The sequence below is a fragment of the Rutidosis leptorrhynchoides genome, unplaced genomic scaffold (genome assembly GCF_046630445.1).
Source record: "Rutidosis leptorrhynchoides isolate AG116_Rl617_1_P2 unplaced genomic scaffold, CSIRO_AGI_Rlap_v1 contig573, whole genome shotgun sequence".
NCBI lineage: Eukaryota > Viridiplantae > Streptophyta > Magnoliopsida > Asterales > Asteraceae > Rutidosis > Rutidosis leptorrhynchoides.
The window spans coordinates 38,250-54,371 of NW_027266795.1; the positions used below are offsets into that span (position 1 = coordinate 38,250).

The following is a 16,122-nucleotide window of genomic DNA, read 5'->3' on the forward strand; positions in this document are numbered from 1 at the left end:
AAAGGTACGCTCGAATCCGTGGTGTGCTTTAGGATCGGTGAAACGTGTTGTTTTTCCCGGGGTTCGCTTCTGCATTGATTTAGGGGTTCGATTTAGTGTCGAATCCGGTTTTTTGGGGATCGGTCATTCCCAACAGACTCGAAAGTGTAGGTGCGGTTTGGTTTCATATATTTTCATTTTCATTCATATGGAGTAAAATTATTTAACTTACTTGTAGCTTATTTGAATGTTTTGTGATTAAAAATAATGGTTGGCGACACCAAAAGATAAATCTTTACATAACAACTTTTTCACTAAACATCGTATGTTATGTCTAAATGCTAGTCACATTTTTCTCTTTATTTTTTTTACATTACATCTTCAAAATAATAAGGCAAAAGATTATAAGACATATGAAATCCCTAATTATTAAAGCATGGATGAGAATTTCAGAGTTGCTAATAGCTCTAATGACGTGATTTGCGTAGGATCACTATTAATGGTACCCATATGCGGCTGCAATTGAATTTGTAATATCAACCCAGTAAGAATTTTAAGGGCTTCAAGACCTAATTTTAAGGGCTTCAAGACCTCTTTGTCAATTTCGTGGAAGAAAAAAAAAGATATAAGCTGTCGAGTAGAAGACATCCACAGCCTTTCTCTTTATTAATCTAAAATTAGAGATAAGTGGAAACAGTAATCTTATAATGAAAACAATTGTTCTTTCACGTGCCTAACTCATTTTGTTAGGATCCGATTGGGTACTAGGTGATTGTAATGTCGCTGAACTTGCTTAAGATGACTTGAGTGATCTTCTCCTTCGCACAAGTACCCTCCCTTAAAGGAACTTCACATGCTGGCTCTCAGTTTCTTTATGCTTTACTATATTTCTCGTTTTTAGGCCTTGATTTCCTGTTTTTTTCTTTCCCGATCGAATTTGGGAGTCTTTTTCCGCCTCACTTGACATCTTCTGTCATGCCTCAGACCTTTCCTTACCATGGGAACGTGACACCTGCCACGGGATTAATTTGCGACTTCTCGAGAGGAGTCACCATCCGTTTTATTTTTATCATTCAATTTTGCACATGTGGAAGAATGCAACTCAATCACTCAAACATCAACAACAGACTGATAGTAAGGAAAACATACATATACTATACAACCTATATATGCTTCATTATATCAGAAGGATTCATTTACAAGCCTGAGTTCTTCGGCCATTCTAATGTACACCCCACACAAAATGGGAAAGGGGGGATGGGTTTCTCCTAGCTTTCTACAAGGGTGGCTACCAAAAATGATTCCCACCAAAAGCTGGCATCCTCACCACTCGGGCTCAGGCTCGGGCTTTAGGTCGTAATTGGGGTTGGAATCAAGGTCATCCACGGTGCCATCAGGAGGGGGCACCATTGGCTCATCAACATCTTTTGTGGACCATCGAACTCACGAAGAGAACTATAGAAGTCTTTGTCGATCCAAGCAAACTAGGTCAGATAGATATGGGGAACTAGGTACCTCACATCCTTGTTGACCAACACCATGGTGGTGTGGTGCTAGAAGAGGATGTTAGTTGCCTCATTCTCTATGTTGAGCACCAAAACCTCCATATATGCGGGAAGACCAAAACAAGAAGGTGGGAGACTAATACTTATGAGCTTGAAAAAGGTTAAACAACAATAAATGAGTTGAAAACTCAATAAGTAAATAACATAAACTTCGTATAGGCAAGTGCCTCACATTGAAACCTTACGAATACTCGACCCCAACATATTGATGACAGATCAAACAGTATAGCCTTCGCTTTGCCTTAACCATACACAGGAAAGGAGATCCTCAACCACTCAAACTACTTTACTATTGACACTTGATTTTTAGTTGACGCGTAAAAAAAGTTTTTTTAAAAAAAATCAAGTTTTTGGATTCTGATCGTGACAGAGGCTGTTTCTCAGCTAAAAAGTGTTGTTTTTTTTGTTTGTTTCTTTTGTATTATTATTTTAAAACAATTTCCAACTCGTTTTCGAAAAAAAATCCGAAAATTTAAATGGTTGGTTTTTGGATTGACTTTTTAGTGCCGGGTCAAAAATTGGCTTTTCACCCAAAAAAAAAAAAATACCATTTAGCTTTAATTTAACTTTTTGCAAGTTAATTTTTCAAAAATCCAAATATTTAGCTCAAAAATCAACATTTTAGAATAAGTCAACTAAATGTTGACTTTTGGTCAAATCTTTGACAAAAATTAGAAAAAAATATTAAATCCGTAAAACATTTCTTTTAGTACCAATTTGACTTGAATGTCAAAAATTTGGCAAAATTCAACTAGGAACCTTGTTTTCTGAAATTTCTGTTTTAGGTTCAATATCAACCAAAAATAAAATTACTTTTATTTTAGCCATATTTAGGTATTGTTCATTTTTATGACATTTGGTCTAAGGACTATTCCAAATCCGCCCATGCATTCAACTTCTCAAATTACCATGTCGAAAGACAAATTGCCATTTTTAGCTCTAATTAGGGGGTCAAAATTGATTTTTCATGATTTACGAATAGACAATTATTTTCTAATTACTTTTTAAAAATAAGTCTAAATCCAGGGTCAATTTTGAGAAATTCACATTAGTGCTTCCTGATTTGAGGGATTTCACTTTCTTGAAAGTAAGAAAACCAAGCCGTCGAGTTTCAATTGAAGAAATTGAAGCTGACCCATTCAAGACTAGGGTTCAATTGCATGAATCTAGGCCCAATTTTATTATTAGACCCTGATTCATTTTTGGCCTAAGTTTTGGCACTTCAAATCAAAGTCAATTTGAGTAAGGTGATTTTACACATGGGTAATTAGTTTAATAGGTCTATTGCAACATTAATTTAATTCAATTTCAATTATTTTTCAATTTTGGCCAATGAATTACAAAATTGCTCATTTTAGCCTTCACGGCTCAATCTTAAGTACCCATGGTTTTAGTTCACTATTTTTTGCGATAATAGCTCAATTGAGTCAATAAAGGTCCATATATCACATTTATGAAGTTTAATTGGTGCTTAATTAAGTCAAAATTAGACAATTTCTCCTCAAATCGTGCAATTTTTCTTTTCAATTTGGTCTTTTAAAGATCAAATTGCATTAATTTTGAACTCACAAGGGCCACAAATGCATGAACCAACCAAAACCAAATAGAACTGGTCAAGATTTGGTCAAGAACAAGTTAAACTAGCATGAACTTGTCTCATTGGTCCAATTGGTTTTCCCCACCGACAGGGCAAGCCGGTTTGGACCCCTTAATTTCTCAAGATTTTGTAGATTGCCTTTAGGGTTCGTGAATTTGCAATTTGATCCCTAATCGGACCCTTAAGTACAATTCTCATTTTTAGCTTGGGTTTTCACAAATCAAGCCCATTTGATGATTACTTGACACCTCCTCATGATGATTAGGCTTTTAAAATCATGATTTGGCTATTAGCCTAGAATTTCAAATATGAGATTGAACCGATGGTTGAGATCGACCAATTTGGGGGTGCTATAAATACCATTTTCCCTCCAAAATGTAGAGGGGGCTTTATTTTCTTTTTTTCAAAAAGTCCATCTCACTAAACTCTCTTTCTCTTTCATCTCTTTGCTATTTCCTGCTCTCTTAGATGTTTAGCCTAAAATGAGGTCCTAAATGGCCTTATTTCAACTCAAGACCTTCTTAAATGGCCTTATTTCAACTCAAGACCTTTAAACTTAGAAAGTGTGTTCCGAGACCTTCGAATCGATAGGTCACATGGCCCAAATGGCCAATATTTGACCCTTGAAAAACACGTTACAGTCTACTCGATTTCTTCATATTCTTGGTGTTCTTCAGGTTATGTCCTTAATTAGCCTCAGCATCCTTTTATTTGGTCCTACCTTCTGTGATAGTTTTTGGACAAAGTTGTCCATGAAACTTATTCCTCATTGTCTTTAGAATGACTAGTAATTTTTTTTTATATAGATTTTTTGGACATGTTTTACTAGGTCAAAACCTCTTAGATCTGAGTGTGTGCTTGTCTGCCCTGTGCTAATCTAAGGCATATTTAGGCAAAAATTAAGCATGTAAATAAGCTTGTTTGACCTTAGGGCCTTCATGAGAAATGTAATAGATGCCATGTCCTTTCTATTGATGCCTAATTTGCATGATTTTATTGCCATTTGATATGTCAATTGCATGTGTAAACATATATGTGTGCCGCTGCAATTAGGATAACTAGTGATGATTATCTGTTTTTCCATTTGTGTCATCATTCGATGATCACAATCAGGTCTTGAGTTCTTAATGGGAAATGTCTGTCATCATTCATTCTATATGTCAAATTTTTGGTTGGATTTGTGTATATTCTTAAATGATTGAAATTAGGCATGCTTTGAGATTTTGATATAGGATTAAAGGTTTATCATGTGCATGTCTTTTCATGCTTTTTTTTTTTGGACGGAAAGAAACACTGCATTAGCTGAACCGATAGTTACAACCTGCTTGAAAAGCGTCAAGAGCTAATAAATCTAACAAAGGAGCAGGAGGGGACAAAGCCCAAGTTTCTGGTAAAGAGCCACTATTGCAGGCCTTTGCGGCCCAGTCTACCACTGAATTAGCCTCTCTAGGGAAAAATCGAACACGCAGATGAGGAAGACGCGAGAAGAGAGCTACAGCTTCGGTGATCAAGGGTCTGATCTCCCATGGAGATGCATCAGTTTCTCGAACCGCTTCAACGAGTACGAGACAATCAGATTCGATGAGAGAAACCCTATTTTTGGTGGAGTTGATCAGATGAATCAGAGTGATATTCAGGGCTTCAACCTCGACCTGCAATGCCGAATACGCAGGTACGGTCTTCGTAAATCCTTCAATCAAAGTACCGGTTTGATCGCGACAACTATAGGCTACTGATCCTGTAATGCTTCCTGGTTGATAAGCCCTGTCGATGTTGATCTTGAGAGCGCTTGGATCTGGAGGCCGCCATAGGGTACTGAGATCGGGACGTCGGTGGTTTGACACGATTTCGGGGACTGAAGCTGAGGCTAGAGCGGTCGTGCGTACCTGTTCCACGAGCAACAACCTGAAAGGGGTCAGGTCTTTGTCGAGCGAAGATGAAGCGATTACGAGACTTCCATATCTGCCATAACAGGGTGGCGATAAGCTCCAAACCAGGTACAGTCTGGTTTTTTGTAGACAGATGAGTAATCCATTCCTCTATGCGATGAATTGTTGCTAGTTGTGTAGAAACTCTGACTTGGGGATGAGACCAAACCTGTGAGGTCTAGGGGCAGCATAAAAATAAGTGTTTCGTAGTCTTAGGCAATTTAGATAAACAGAGGGTACATATAGGAGAAGCACTAATTTTCCTGCGAAATAGATTTTCTTTTGTTGGCAATGCGTTCTGACAGAGTGACCAGAGGAAAAATTTAAGTTTGGGAGCAATCTGGAGTTTCCATATGGTGTTCCATAGTTGCTTTGGTGGTTGATATGAGGAAGAAGCTCTGTTAACTGTAGGAGTAGATGCCTCTTGTCTGATAACATTATAGGCACTTTTCATAGTGAACACGCCTTGAACGGTACACGGCCAGATGACCTTGTTAGTCGTATATTCCGGCCTGATCAGTATCTTAAGAATTTCTGCAGTAGTTTCCGCATCATAAAAACGTTCCACTAAAGACAAATTCCATCACTTAGTGTCTGTGTCAATCAGATCAGCAACTCTTTCAGGTTCCTGTACAGCAGCCGTTCCACCTATTCTGCCTTTAGAAAGCCAACGATCTTCTTGAATCCTAATGTTCATACCATCCCCTGCCGACCATTGAAGCTTTGATGAAATGGAATCCCTTCCCATTAGGATACTCTGCCAACCCCAGGAAGATCTAGTACCTTTTGAAGCTGTTAAAAAATCTTGAGAATGGAAATACAAACCTTTGAAGAGAGTTGCCCATAAAGAAGTAGGATTCTGTATTAGACGCCAGGCCTGTTTACCTAACATGGCTTTGTTGAAAGCCACTAGGTCTCGAAACCCTAGACCTCCCATCTTCTTCCTAGTCTTCAGTACCTCCCAGTGTTTCCATTGGATTCCAGATTTCCAGCTATCATTTTGCCACAAAAAAGGGGCAATCTTTTTTTCAATGGATTGGCAAAGCGAAACAGGTATCTTAAAAATAGACATAGCGTAATGTGGGATAGCTTGGACAACACTCTTAATAAGGATTTCCTTTCCCCCCTTAGAGATAAGATTTTCCTTCCACCCATCAAGCTTGACATTAACTCGGCCTAGTATCCACACAAACATGTCTCGTTTAGAACGTCCCTAATCAGACGGGATACCAAGATATTTCCCAGTTTTTGCTAGCATAGGTATTCTGATTTCCTGAGCTAAAGTTTCCTTAAGTCTGTCAGGGCTGCCTTTACTAAAGAAAATACCCGACTTGTTTCTGTTTATAGCCTGTCTCGTAGCAAGACAATACTGATTCAGAATGTTGGAGAGTTCTTGGCATTCCTGTATTGACCCGTGTAGAAAGAAGATAGCATCATCGGCATAAAACAAATGAGGCAAAGTTGGACACCACCTATTTAGTTGGATACCCTTAAGGTTCCCCATATGGATAGCTTGATGGATGAGAGCAGTCATCATGTTCGCCATGAGAATAAACAGATAGGGAGATAAAGGATCTCCTTGCCGAATTCCTCGCGTGGGGTGGAAATACTCTAGCTGTTCCCCATTAAATTTAACACTAATGGAAACAGTAGTTATGCATTGCATAATCCATATAACCCAAGTAGAATGGAAGCCTAACCTGAGTAAGTAGTTGTGGAGAAAATCCCATTCGACTCGATCGTACGCTTTTTTCATGTCCATCTTTACAACAGCCTGAAATTTTCGCTTGCGATTCTTGGTTTTGAGCTGATGTAGAACCTCTTGCACAATTAGGATATTGTCCTGTATTTGGCGACCGCTGACGAATGCACTTTGCTTGGTAGAGATGATGTCGGGCAAGAGGGGTTTTAGTCGGTTAGCGATCACTTTGGATATTATTTTATATGCAAAGTTACAAAGACTGATGGGTTTGTATTGATCTAGGTTGTCTGGATTCGGGACTTTTGGAATAAGAGTGAGTGTGGTTCGGTTTAGTTCCGGTGGCATAGAACTCGATTGAAAGAATTGTTGAACCGAGAAGAAAACCTCATATTCTAATATATCCCAATGATGTTGGTAGAAGAGACCGTTGAAGCCATCCGGACCTGGGGCCTGAGTCTTTCCAACTGAGAAACAGCTAGTTTGACTTCCTCTCCGGTAACTTCTAAAATGAGTTGCATATTCATATCATTTGTGACAACACTTGCACATTTCTCAAGAATCGGCCCATAGTCACAAGCTCCTTCAGATTTATAAAGCGTTGAAAAGAAGTCCATCGTCATTTGCTTGAGAATTTGATCGTTATTAACCCATCGTTGTTCTTCATCGAGTAGCATCCTTATTCTGTTTCTATTTCTGTGTTGAATAGTAGTGGCATGAAAGAAACTAGTATTCCTATCACCCCATCGGAGCTAGTTAATCCGAGATCTCAACACCCAATACTGTTCCTCCTGCTGCTAAGCATCGTGGAGCTTGTCTTTCAACTGCTGAACTAGCTGCTTGTCATAAGAACCATATGTTTGATTTGTAATTGATTGAAGTTGCTACTGAATGGTTGCAATCTGTTCATTTGCTTTAGGAAAACTGACTTTACTCCATCGCAAAAGAGCCCAACTAACCTGTTTTAATACTTTTGGCAGGTTATATCCCTTTGCCCGAGCTAATGATTAGGCCTCCTGAATAACTTTCCGACAAGACTGATGTTGCAACCAGTAAGCTTCGAATTTGAAGATCTTACCATTACGGCGCTGCTGGCCTTCAGTGTTAAGCATCAAAGGACTGTGATCTGACCCTACTGCTGGGAAAGCAAAGACTTCAGCCTCAGAATAAGTTAGCCACCAGTTCCAGGTACACAGAACTCGATCCAACCACTCCTTAACCAATTCTTCCCCTTCGCGATTGTTTGTCTAGGTGAAAGCGCATCCTTTATTTTCAATATCCATCAGTGCACAATCATGTAATACTTCTCTAAAGGATTGCATTCGTGAAAAAATCAGGGGGTCTCTTACCAAACTTCTCCCACTGGTAGGCTATTTCATTGGAGTCTCCTACGCAAACCCAAGGTAAAGAACCGATGAAAGCCAGGCGTCTGAGAGCAGTCCATAAAGGTTGGCGCAAATCAGGAGTTGCTGGAGCATGTATGCAGGTTAGTCGCATGGTGATTCCCCTTCCTATCTCTGAGCATATAGTATCAAAAAAATTTGGAGTAGCTATTTCCACCTGTATAGATACATGAGAATGCCAAAACATGGCCAGACCTCCAGCTGTGCCTATAAGGTTTGTAATATAAGAGTTAACAAAACGTAGTTTCCGATGAATTCTTGAAAGAACTAGCTCTCGATTCTTAGTCTCCACCAAAAAAATAACATCCGGCTTCTCTTTGGCCACTAGGGCCGTTAGAGCTCGAATCGTCAGGGGAGAACCAAGACCCTGACAGTTCCAGGAGAGGATCTTCATTTTACAACCGGTGGCTTTTTCGGGCAAGCCACCTCAGCCCAGTTACTGACTTCATCAGCCATCAGGACAGGAGTTTTGAGTAATTGAGTATCATCAACATTCTCAAATACATGAGAGCATAGATCGTAGGGGTTATACCTTTTGAGTTTCTTTGCTGTCCCTGTTTTAGTAGGAAGATAAGATGGTTTTGCTTTCTTCGTATTGACAGCTGCTACTAGTTTATGTCGATGCCCTAGATCCCGAACAAGTGCTGGACTCAAAGCACTTTCTGTAATAGCAGGCATGGTCGGGACAGAGTATCTCCTTCTTCCACAGAGGGGTCAATCGTTGCATTGTGGCGTCGGTATCCATTGCTAAGATAGAAACACTGGATTCCTTTCCCAGGGGTAAATGTTGGACACCTTTCATTTTTTAGGAGAGGGGGATCATATCAATAGTTACTGTTTTCTTTTTGTCTATACCTTCCTGATGAGCTACCGTCTCAGTGATTGCTGCAGGTGGCAAAGCAAGAGCAGTAGGTGTCCTGAAAGGGGGAGTTTCTGAGATAACGTCATCAGGGCCATCAGATGTAGACCCGTTTCATAGAAGGCTTGCCAGTATGGACTATTCTCTTTTACCTCAGCGCGTAACCACTGACCAAAAGCCATCTTTTCCTTACCCGCCATATTTGCTTCATTAAAAGGTATGTTCTGACAATACATTGCATAATGGCCTAACCTGCCGTAGGAATAACAAAAGTGGGCGAGCCGTTCGTACCGGAAGTCCAGCCAGAATGCTTTACGTCAAGCCAAATCAGTTGGCTTGGTTTCAAAGGATCATCTAGGTTAAACCTCTACCCTAGCCTGACCTACTTTCGAGGTAATTCCCTCCTGATTATCAACTCTTACTTCCAGCACCCGCCCAACTCGTTTAATAGCCTTGCTTATCATCTGATTAGTGGACCACTCTAGGGGGAGACCACAAACTTGAATCTATAATGCACATTTGGAAAAATCGTACCTATGAAGAGGAGTATTTGGTTTCCAAGGTTGAAATAGCACCAAGTTTGTTGAAAATCGCCATGGGCCTCCATTTTCAACCGTCTTTTTTTATCACTTTCCAGCTTGAACATGGCCACGTAGATACCCATTTCCCGTTGAGAAATTTCTACCTGTTCTGTGCGCCAAGCGATCCTCATGTATACTGGAATGCTTGTAAATTAATTGTGGAATTGGTGAATATCTTACCAACTAAGGTTCTGTGGCATTTGTCGAGTTTTCCTAGGGACGGCGACTCCTCCCAAACATCAATTTCCTGTTCAGACCATAAACTACCCAATCTATTACATAGGGCAGCAAGTCAAGACGACTCATCCGGATCATGTGGTTCCATGAGTAATTATCAATACATAATACCAAGTTGATGGAAAAAAAAACTGACATGCAGAGGGTATGACTGACAATTCAACCAAGGAAGGAGCGACTAAATTGGTGGACAATTGGAGATCATGGTGTCCGGTGAAACGATGGTAGCAACTGACCTACTCATTGATAAGAAGAGATAATCCCAATTAAACTAGCTTCATCGATAGATGACGCGAGGATGGATTCATGCTTCGGTGAATTGGGTCGCAAGAAGAGAATTTCGCTAAATAAGGCGAAAGGGCACGAGCCCAAGGAAAAGGACAGTTAACCAGAAAGAGCGGAAAGAGGAGGTGAGACTGAAACACCGATTATCGCAGAAAGCAAATGGACTAGAACTGTAAATTAGGGTTTAAAACAGGGTAAAACCGATGAGAACTACCATTATCGGTAGAGGAGAGCTTTGCATGTCGAGAGATAAGCGTAACACCATGTTACCCTTCAAGGATATGACCCATGTCTTTTCATGTCTTTTCATGCTTGTTTGGATCTCTTAGAGACCAAATTTATGTTAGTGCCTTCTTGACTTTTGAACTATGTACTGCAAGCTTCATGTGCATATGTGGTTCATTATAGTTGAATGCCATTTCTCATGTAAAAATCATGTCAAAATTGTGCTAGTTACACTTAGAAACTTTCAAGTATGTCATCATAAGTATTGGATCGTCTTATATTGACATTGAATAAAATGACATTTTTGCATATCGACTTAAGGTTAGATGATTCTCCTAAGCATTTGTCACATCCAATTCTTAGCCTGTGTGATCTTCATGCCATTTATGCATCATATAAACGATTTTAGGACTTAATAATGCATGTTTAAATTCGGTTTTTAATGGCTGACACACACACTTTTACAAGCCTTGGTCTTAAAACACCAAGTTGATGTTGATTGGACCCAGGCCTTTCTAGGAAGTTATAAAGCACATCTAGAGCTTTTAAATACTGTTGATTTCATGAAAATTGCTCGTCGTTAGGTTTATTTCCATTTTTCCTAAATTAAACTAGAATTTAGACTTCAAATTGAATTCGGACCCCTATTTTTACCCCCATCTAGATAGACTTTTGTACCAATTTTTCAGTAGAGATTTTGGATTTGGTCCCTTAATAAAGTTTGTTTGTTACCTTGTTAGTTATGTTGTGAAAAAAATTCGTGATTTTTTTACTTCATTTGGTAGGTTAAATCTTGATTGCAATGACTTGATGTCCTGCTATTTTGGCAATTTTCTGATACATTATTGCTTATTGTTTGGTTTTTATAAAATCATGTTTAACTCTGTTTGGGAAACCTTTTTCATAAAAGTTGTTGCATACTGTGACATCTTGAATTTCAACCCTGTCTCAATAATAAGAAATGAGCATTTCGTCGATGTGCCTATGGTCCTAATTCTCTGAGTTGGCCACTCACGAGTTAACTAACCTATTAGGTGAAGCCATTAAGGGATATAAACGTGGTAGACTTGAGAATTCGATCGCAAATTGAACGCTTGACTATGATAATTGGTAAGGGTCAATACGACACCGTTATAATAGATGAGTGATTGGATATATGTTGATTCGATGAAATCACGTAATTGAATTGTGGGTGATTTCACATGATTGCGAAATTTGTGTCGAATGACACTAAACTGATTTTCTGTCAATTTTATACTCGGTACCCGTAATTGAAACCTTGCAATTTTACGACAACCAATATTTGCCTACAAGTCGAAGATGCACAAATGTGGATCAAAATTTTTTGACCACGAGTCAAACGCATTAAAATCCCTAAAAGCTACTCGGTAGGTTAGGTTGTACTAAAAATTGCATTCGGTCGATTTTACCCATGAAATTGAATTCGATTTTGAGAATCGAACATTCGAGCTTGTCACGATTTATTTTTAGGACCTCGTCTCATCTTTTAGAAAAATTCCATCGAGCTTGGAATTTTTGCGGAAAAATCAAATTCGGCAAAAAATAATTTATGGAAATTTGGATGGATACCTTTAATTGGAATTTTTGCCACCAATTTGAATTGTTATGTGAAGAGTTGAAAGGAAATTCGTATGGCTGCTGAAGGGGGACTATTTGGCTACCAAATTGCCTTTGTTTTGTGAAGAAATGAGAAGAAATTGGCCATTGGTTGATGCCTTGACTTAGATGATTGAAGACTTTTGTGGTTTGCACTCAAGTAGCTTGGATATTTCTCTTGCTTCCTCATTGGTTAGCTTGTGGACTTTCATGGCCCCCATTTCTTTCCCTCATCTCTTCCCCTTTGTGCATGCGGGACCAGCCAACTGAACCCCTCCTCAGCTTCTTCTTCCTCATTTCTTCTTCTTCCTCTTCTTCACTTGGTTGCTGCTCTATTTTCACTCCATGCTAGCCATAGCTAGCAACCGCTCCAGCCCAATCCAGCCATTCCTCACCTGTCAATCTGTGTCCGCTAGTCTAGTGTCACCAGCCGATCATCGCCCCTGGCTGTTCGCGTCGTCCAACCCAACGACTAGTAGCCAGCTCCACTTGACTAGGCCTCACCACCGCCTGTCAAGCAACTATGCCTCACCGCTTGCCCCCGCGCCCGTGTCCAGCCAGCCCACCACTTGCCTCCAAGCCGAACCGACCAACTCAGCTAGCTTCCTCTAGAATCGAGTAGAATTGGTACTCTAGCCCCTTAGCCAAGCCTTGTAAGGTTGTTTTTCAGCCTCGACTAGCCTCCATTGGTGACGCCGTAGTTACGGGTGTTGGTCACCATTGTGCCGCCGTTGCCGTGAACTCGATGCCTCACTAATATGGTGAGTTAATGCCCTAATCTTGGATTAGGAGTTAATTGCACTTAATGGATTAGTTTAGGCTTAATTAAGCATTAGTGGTTAGTTTAGTTAGTGTAACTAAGTAAGTTAGGTTAGTTAGGTACCTAGATTAGTTTAGTTAGGGTGGTTGGTTAGCTTAGTTGGTTAGCTTAGTTAGGTTAATGTAGTTAGCCTAGCTAGATTAATTTAGTTAGCTTAATTAGGTTAGTTTGGTTAGCTTATTTAAATTATTAAGTGAATTAGTTTAAATAATTTACAATTTATTTAATTAATTGTTATCTATTTAATTATAATTAGTGTAAATAGTGACGGGATAGCCGTTTATCAAAATTTTACACTGATCATCGTGGTTTCATTTATATGTGAAATTAACTATTAAATTATACAATCAACTGCTTGGTTGCCATTTTCGATTATTATTGCAAAAAATTGATTTAATTGTATTTAAATAAAAAAATTCTGGGTGTCGGTTTTGAACGCCAAAAATATTTTAGATACTATATAAAAATTGTGAAATTTTGAGATGAGAGTCACATTTTATGGTTGTATTTGAACGTGTGACTACGTATAATTATTTTACCGGGAATTTTTAATATGAAGAAAATTGGCCAAGTCTATTATTTGAAATTGAGGCATTTGAGTGCAAAGCACAATGTTCTTGGCCGAATATGGATGTGTGTGTGGTAACTATTGGAACCTGTCACCCAATGGGAGTTTAAGGATGATATTTGATTTTATCGGATGCCTGGCAAGGGTTCAGAAGCTAGTCACGGTGGAGGCCGGACTGATGCTCCTTTTTGGAATGCTGTCTAGGCGGGGGTTCTAGACGTTGCCATGCTCGACGGAGCAAGATGATGCCCAATTATGCCGGATGATCGCCGACCGTTGAGTTGGCAGTGGCCGATGGGTTGTAATAACTAGGACACACTTGAGCGATTGAGATATATGTGCCTGATTATGGGACAAAATTGTGTGGCATGGAATATGATATGCTATAACGGTTTGACCTTATAATCGGGACCCCTGTGAATATTTGATGAATGATATGGAGTATTCCAGTTATTGAATACATTTGTTGCATGCATATGATATATGTGGCTACTAATGTGTAGGGAGGTACTGAGGTGAGGAAAGTTTGTGTGTGGCGCCTATTTAGGCTGCCTCTGGTGAATTTTTGTTTTAATTGAGGTTTAGAGTTTTGACTCGCTGAGATTTTTATCTCACCTCGTCGTGATTAAATATTTACAGGTCTCTAGGATGAAGAATGTGGCATCCCAAAATTTCATAATAACCCCTGGATATACCATGAACCATGAATAGGTGATGGAAGTGTTATTGATTTATGTTATGGCCTTTAGAGCAAAGAATTGTAATAGACTAAGGGCCGAGCATTTTAATGGACAATTATTTGGTTGAAAATATATTCTATGCCCACGAGTGATTAAGGATTTGTATTAAATGATCAATTGATAAGGAAAATTTTTATTCTTGGCCATGTACTTTATAAGTTGGATTTCTATTGATTAATGTTGCAAAATTTTATGCCATGTGAATAATTGAAATTAAGTTACTATAAGTGGAGATTAAGGTGGATTATTAAGAAAATGTTGGGCTGATTTCTTAAGGCCCAAAACCCCCCAAAAACCAGCCCACCATTTCCCCCATTTGGTCGACCAAAGGCTTGGCCCAAGCCCGGCCCTTTGAAGCCCCATCATGTGCATGGCAAAAATGCCAAGTGGCAAGAAAAGCTTGCCAAGTGTTGCCCCTTTGTAACCAAGTGTTCCTCCATGCAAGAAGTAAAGCATGCAGGGGTTTTAATTCAACTAAAAGGAAAAGGGGGAGGGGGATTTCGACCAGAAGAGAGAGAAGAGAGAGAGAGTACTATCCAAAGAAAGAAGAGAGAAAGAGAGGAAGAGGAGACGCTGTTGAGCCCGCCTAGTCCCTCCGTCGTTCTTGCTGTGTTTTCCTTTGATTTGAGGCAAGTGAAGTCCTAAAACCTACCCTTTGCATTGCTGTGTGTATGTGTAGTAGATGGTAAGTCTTGGTTGTGGTAGATGGGATGAAATTTCGGAGCTTTGAAGAGAAATTCGTTGGCCATGCATGCTGTTTCTGGAAAGACCAGTCCGACCGTCCATGAGATTGTGTGTTGCATGTGACTTTTTAGTCGGAATCTTGTTTCGATTTCTTCATGAAAGTTGTAGAGAACATCTTGAAGAACAACATACTAAAATTTGAGGCAAAAAAAAAATTATTAGTGAAATGATTTTCTTTGGAGAGACTAGATCTGGAATTCGTTGTGTTGACCTTCAGTGGTTTCGTGGTCTGTAAAGTAACCTTCTTGTGAAAATATCACCTTGATCTCTTAATGAAAGTTGTAGTGTACTACTTGAGGTAGAACATATAAAAATTTATAGAAAAAAAACAAGAGTAAGTAGGTGAAATCATGGTCTTTCGGAGATGGTTAGATCTGGAAATTTTGGTACTAGGAACAGAAGTTTTAACCACCTATATTTAATTACCTAGGACGAATCTGACTTCGATGTCTCATGAAGTATTTACCTTATGGTCTTGGCTATCACATAGTCAAATTTCATAATTTTTAAAGGTCATTTGGGTATTTAATCGAAAATGTTTTTAAAACTATGTGATCTGATGTGTTCGGACTTGGTAATGTTGCAATGCGTGGTCTACACCGTTTTGTATGAGATTTTTTTGGAAAAGTGTTCTGCGTGAAATACCTTTATTTATGTCTTCCCTATAACATATTCAAATTTCGTAATTTTTGAAGTTCATTTCCTATTTAACCAAAAATGTTTCAAAAATTGTGCAAGTGGAACAAACAGAATTAGTAGTGCTGTGATGCATGGTCTTTATTGAACTATATAAGGATATTTTGGTGTAGTGTTCTTCACGAAGTATCTTCCTTTATGTCTTGACTATCACATGTTCAAATTTTATAATTTTTGAATATCATTTAGGTATTTAATGAAATTCTTTTCTAAAACCGTGCTAGCTGGATTGTGCAAATTTCAAGAGCTGTGATGCATGGACTATCCTATTTTGTATGAAATTCTGGTGGTGCTGTGTTCTTCATGAGATGAATGCCCTTAGAGTTTGTCTATGATGTACTAAATTCTTAGAAATTATTAGAGACAATTACTGAATTTTAGGAAATGTAAATTAAAAAGAAGGCTTTCTATTTTCTAAAATAATAGTAATTGATCTTGCTGCATATGTGATGATATATGGCATTACATATAAAATTAAAAGCTGAAATTGACTTTGTTGCCATCACATCTGTGCCATGTTAATATTGAGACACAATTGTGAACATGAATTGTGATAAATGAGGATGCCGTCGGAGGTGT

The 16,122-nt window shown here is 38.9% G+C and overlaps 2 protein-coding genes across 2 annotated transcripts; both read right to left on the reverse strand.

The window, feature by feature from the left end:
• Positions 1–5,652: 5,652 nt before the first annotated feature.
• LOC139884586 (uncharacterized mitochondrial protein AtMg00310-like) lies at positions 5,653–6,264 on the reverse strand. The gene has a single exon (XM_071868602.1). The coding sequence runs from the start codon at positions 6,262–6,264 to the stop codon at positions 5,653–5,655; it is 612 nt and encodes a 203-aa protein (XP_071724703.1).
• A 1,260-nt stretch (positions 6,265–7,524) lies between these two features.
• On the reverse strand, positions 7,525–8,565 carry LOC139884587 (uncharacterized). Its single transcript, XM_071868603.1, has 3 exons — positions 8,118–8,565; positions 7,847–7,999; positions 7,525–7,604 (listed from the first exon to the last, which is right to left on the reverse strand). Exons 1-3 carry the CDS (start codon positions 8,563–8,565, stop codon positions 7,525–7,527), a joined length of 681 nt encoding a protein of 226 aa, XP_071724704.1.
• Positions 8,566–16,122: the final 7,557 nt, after the last annotated feature.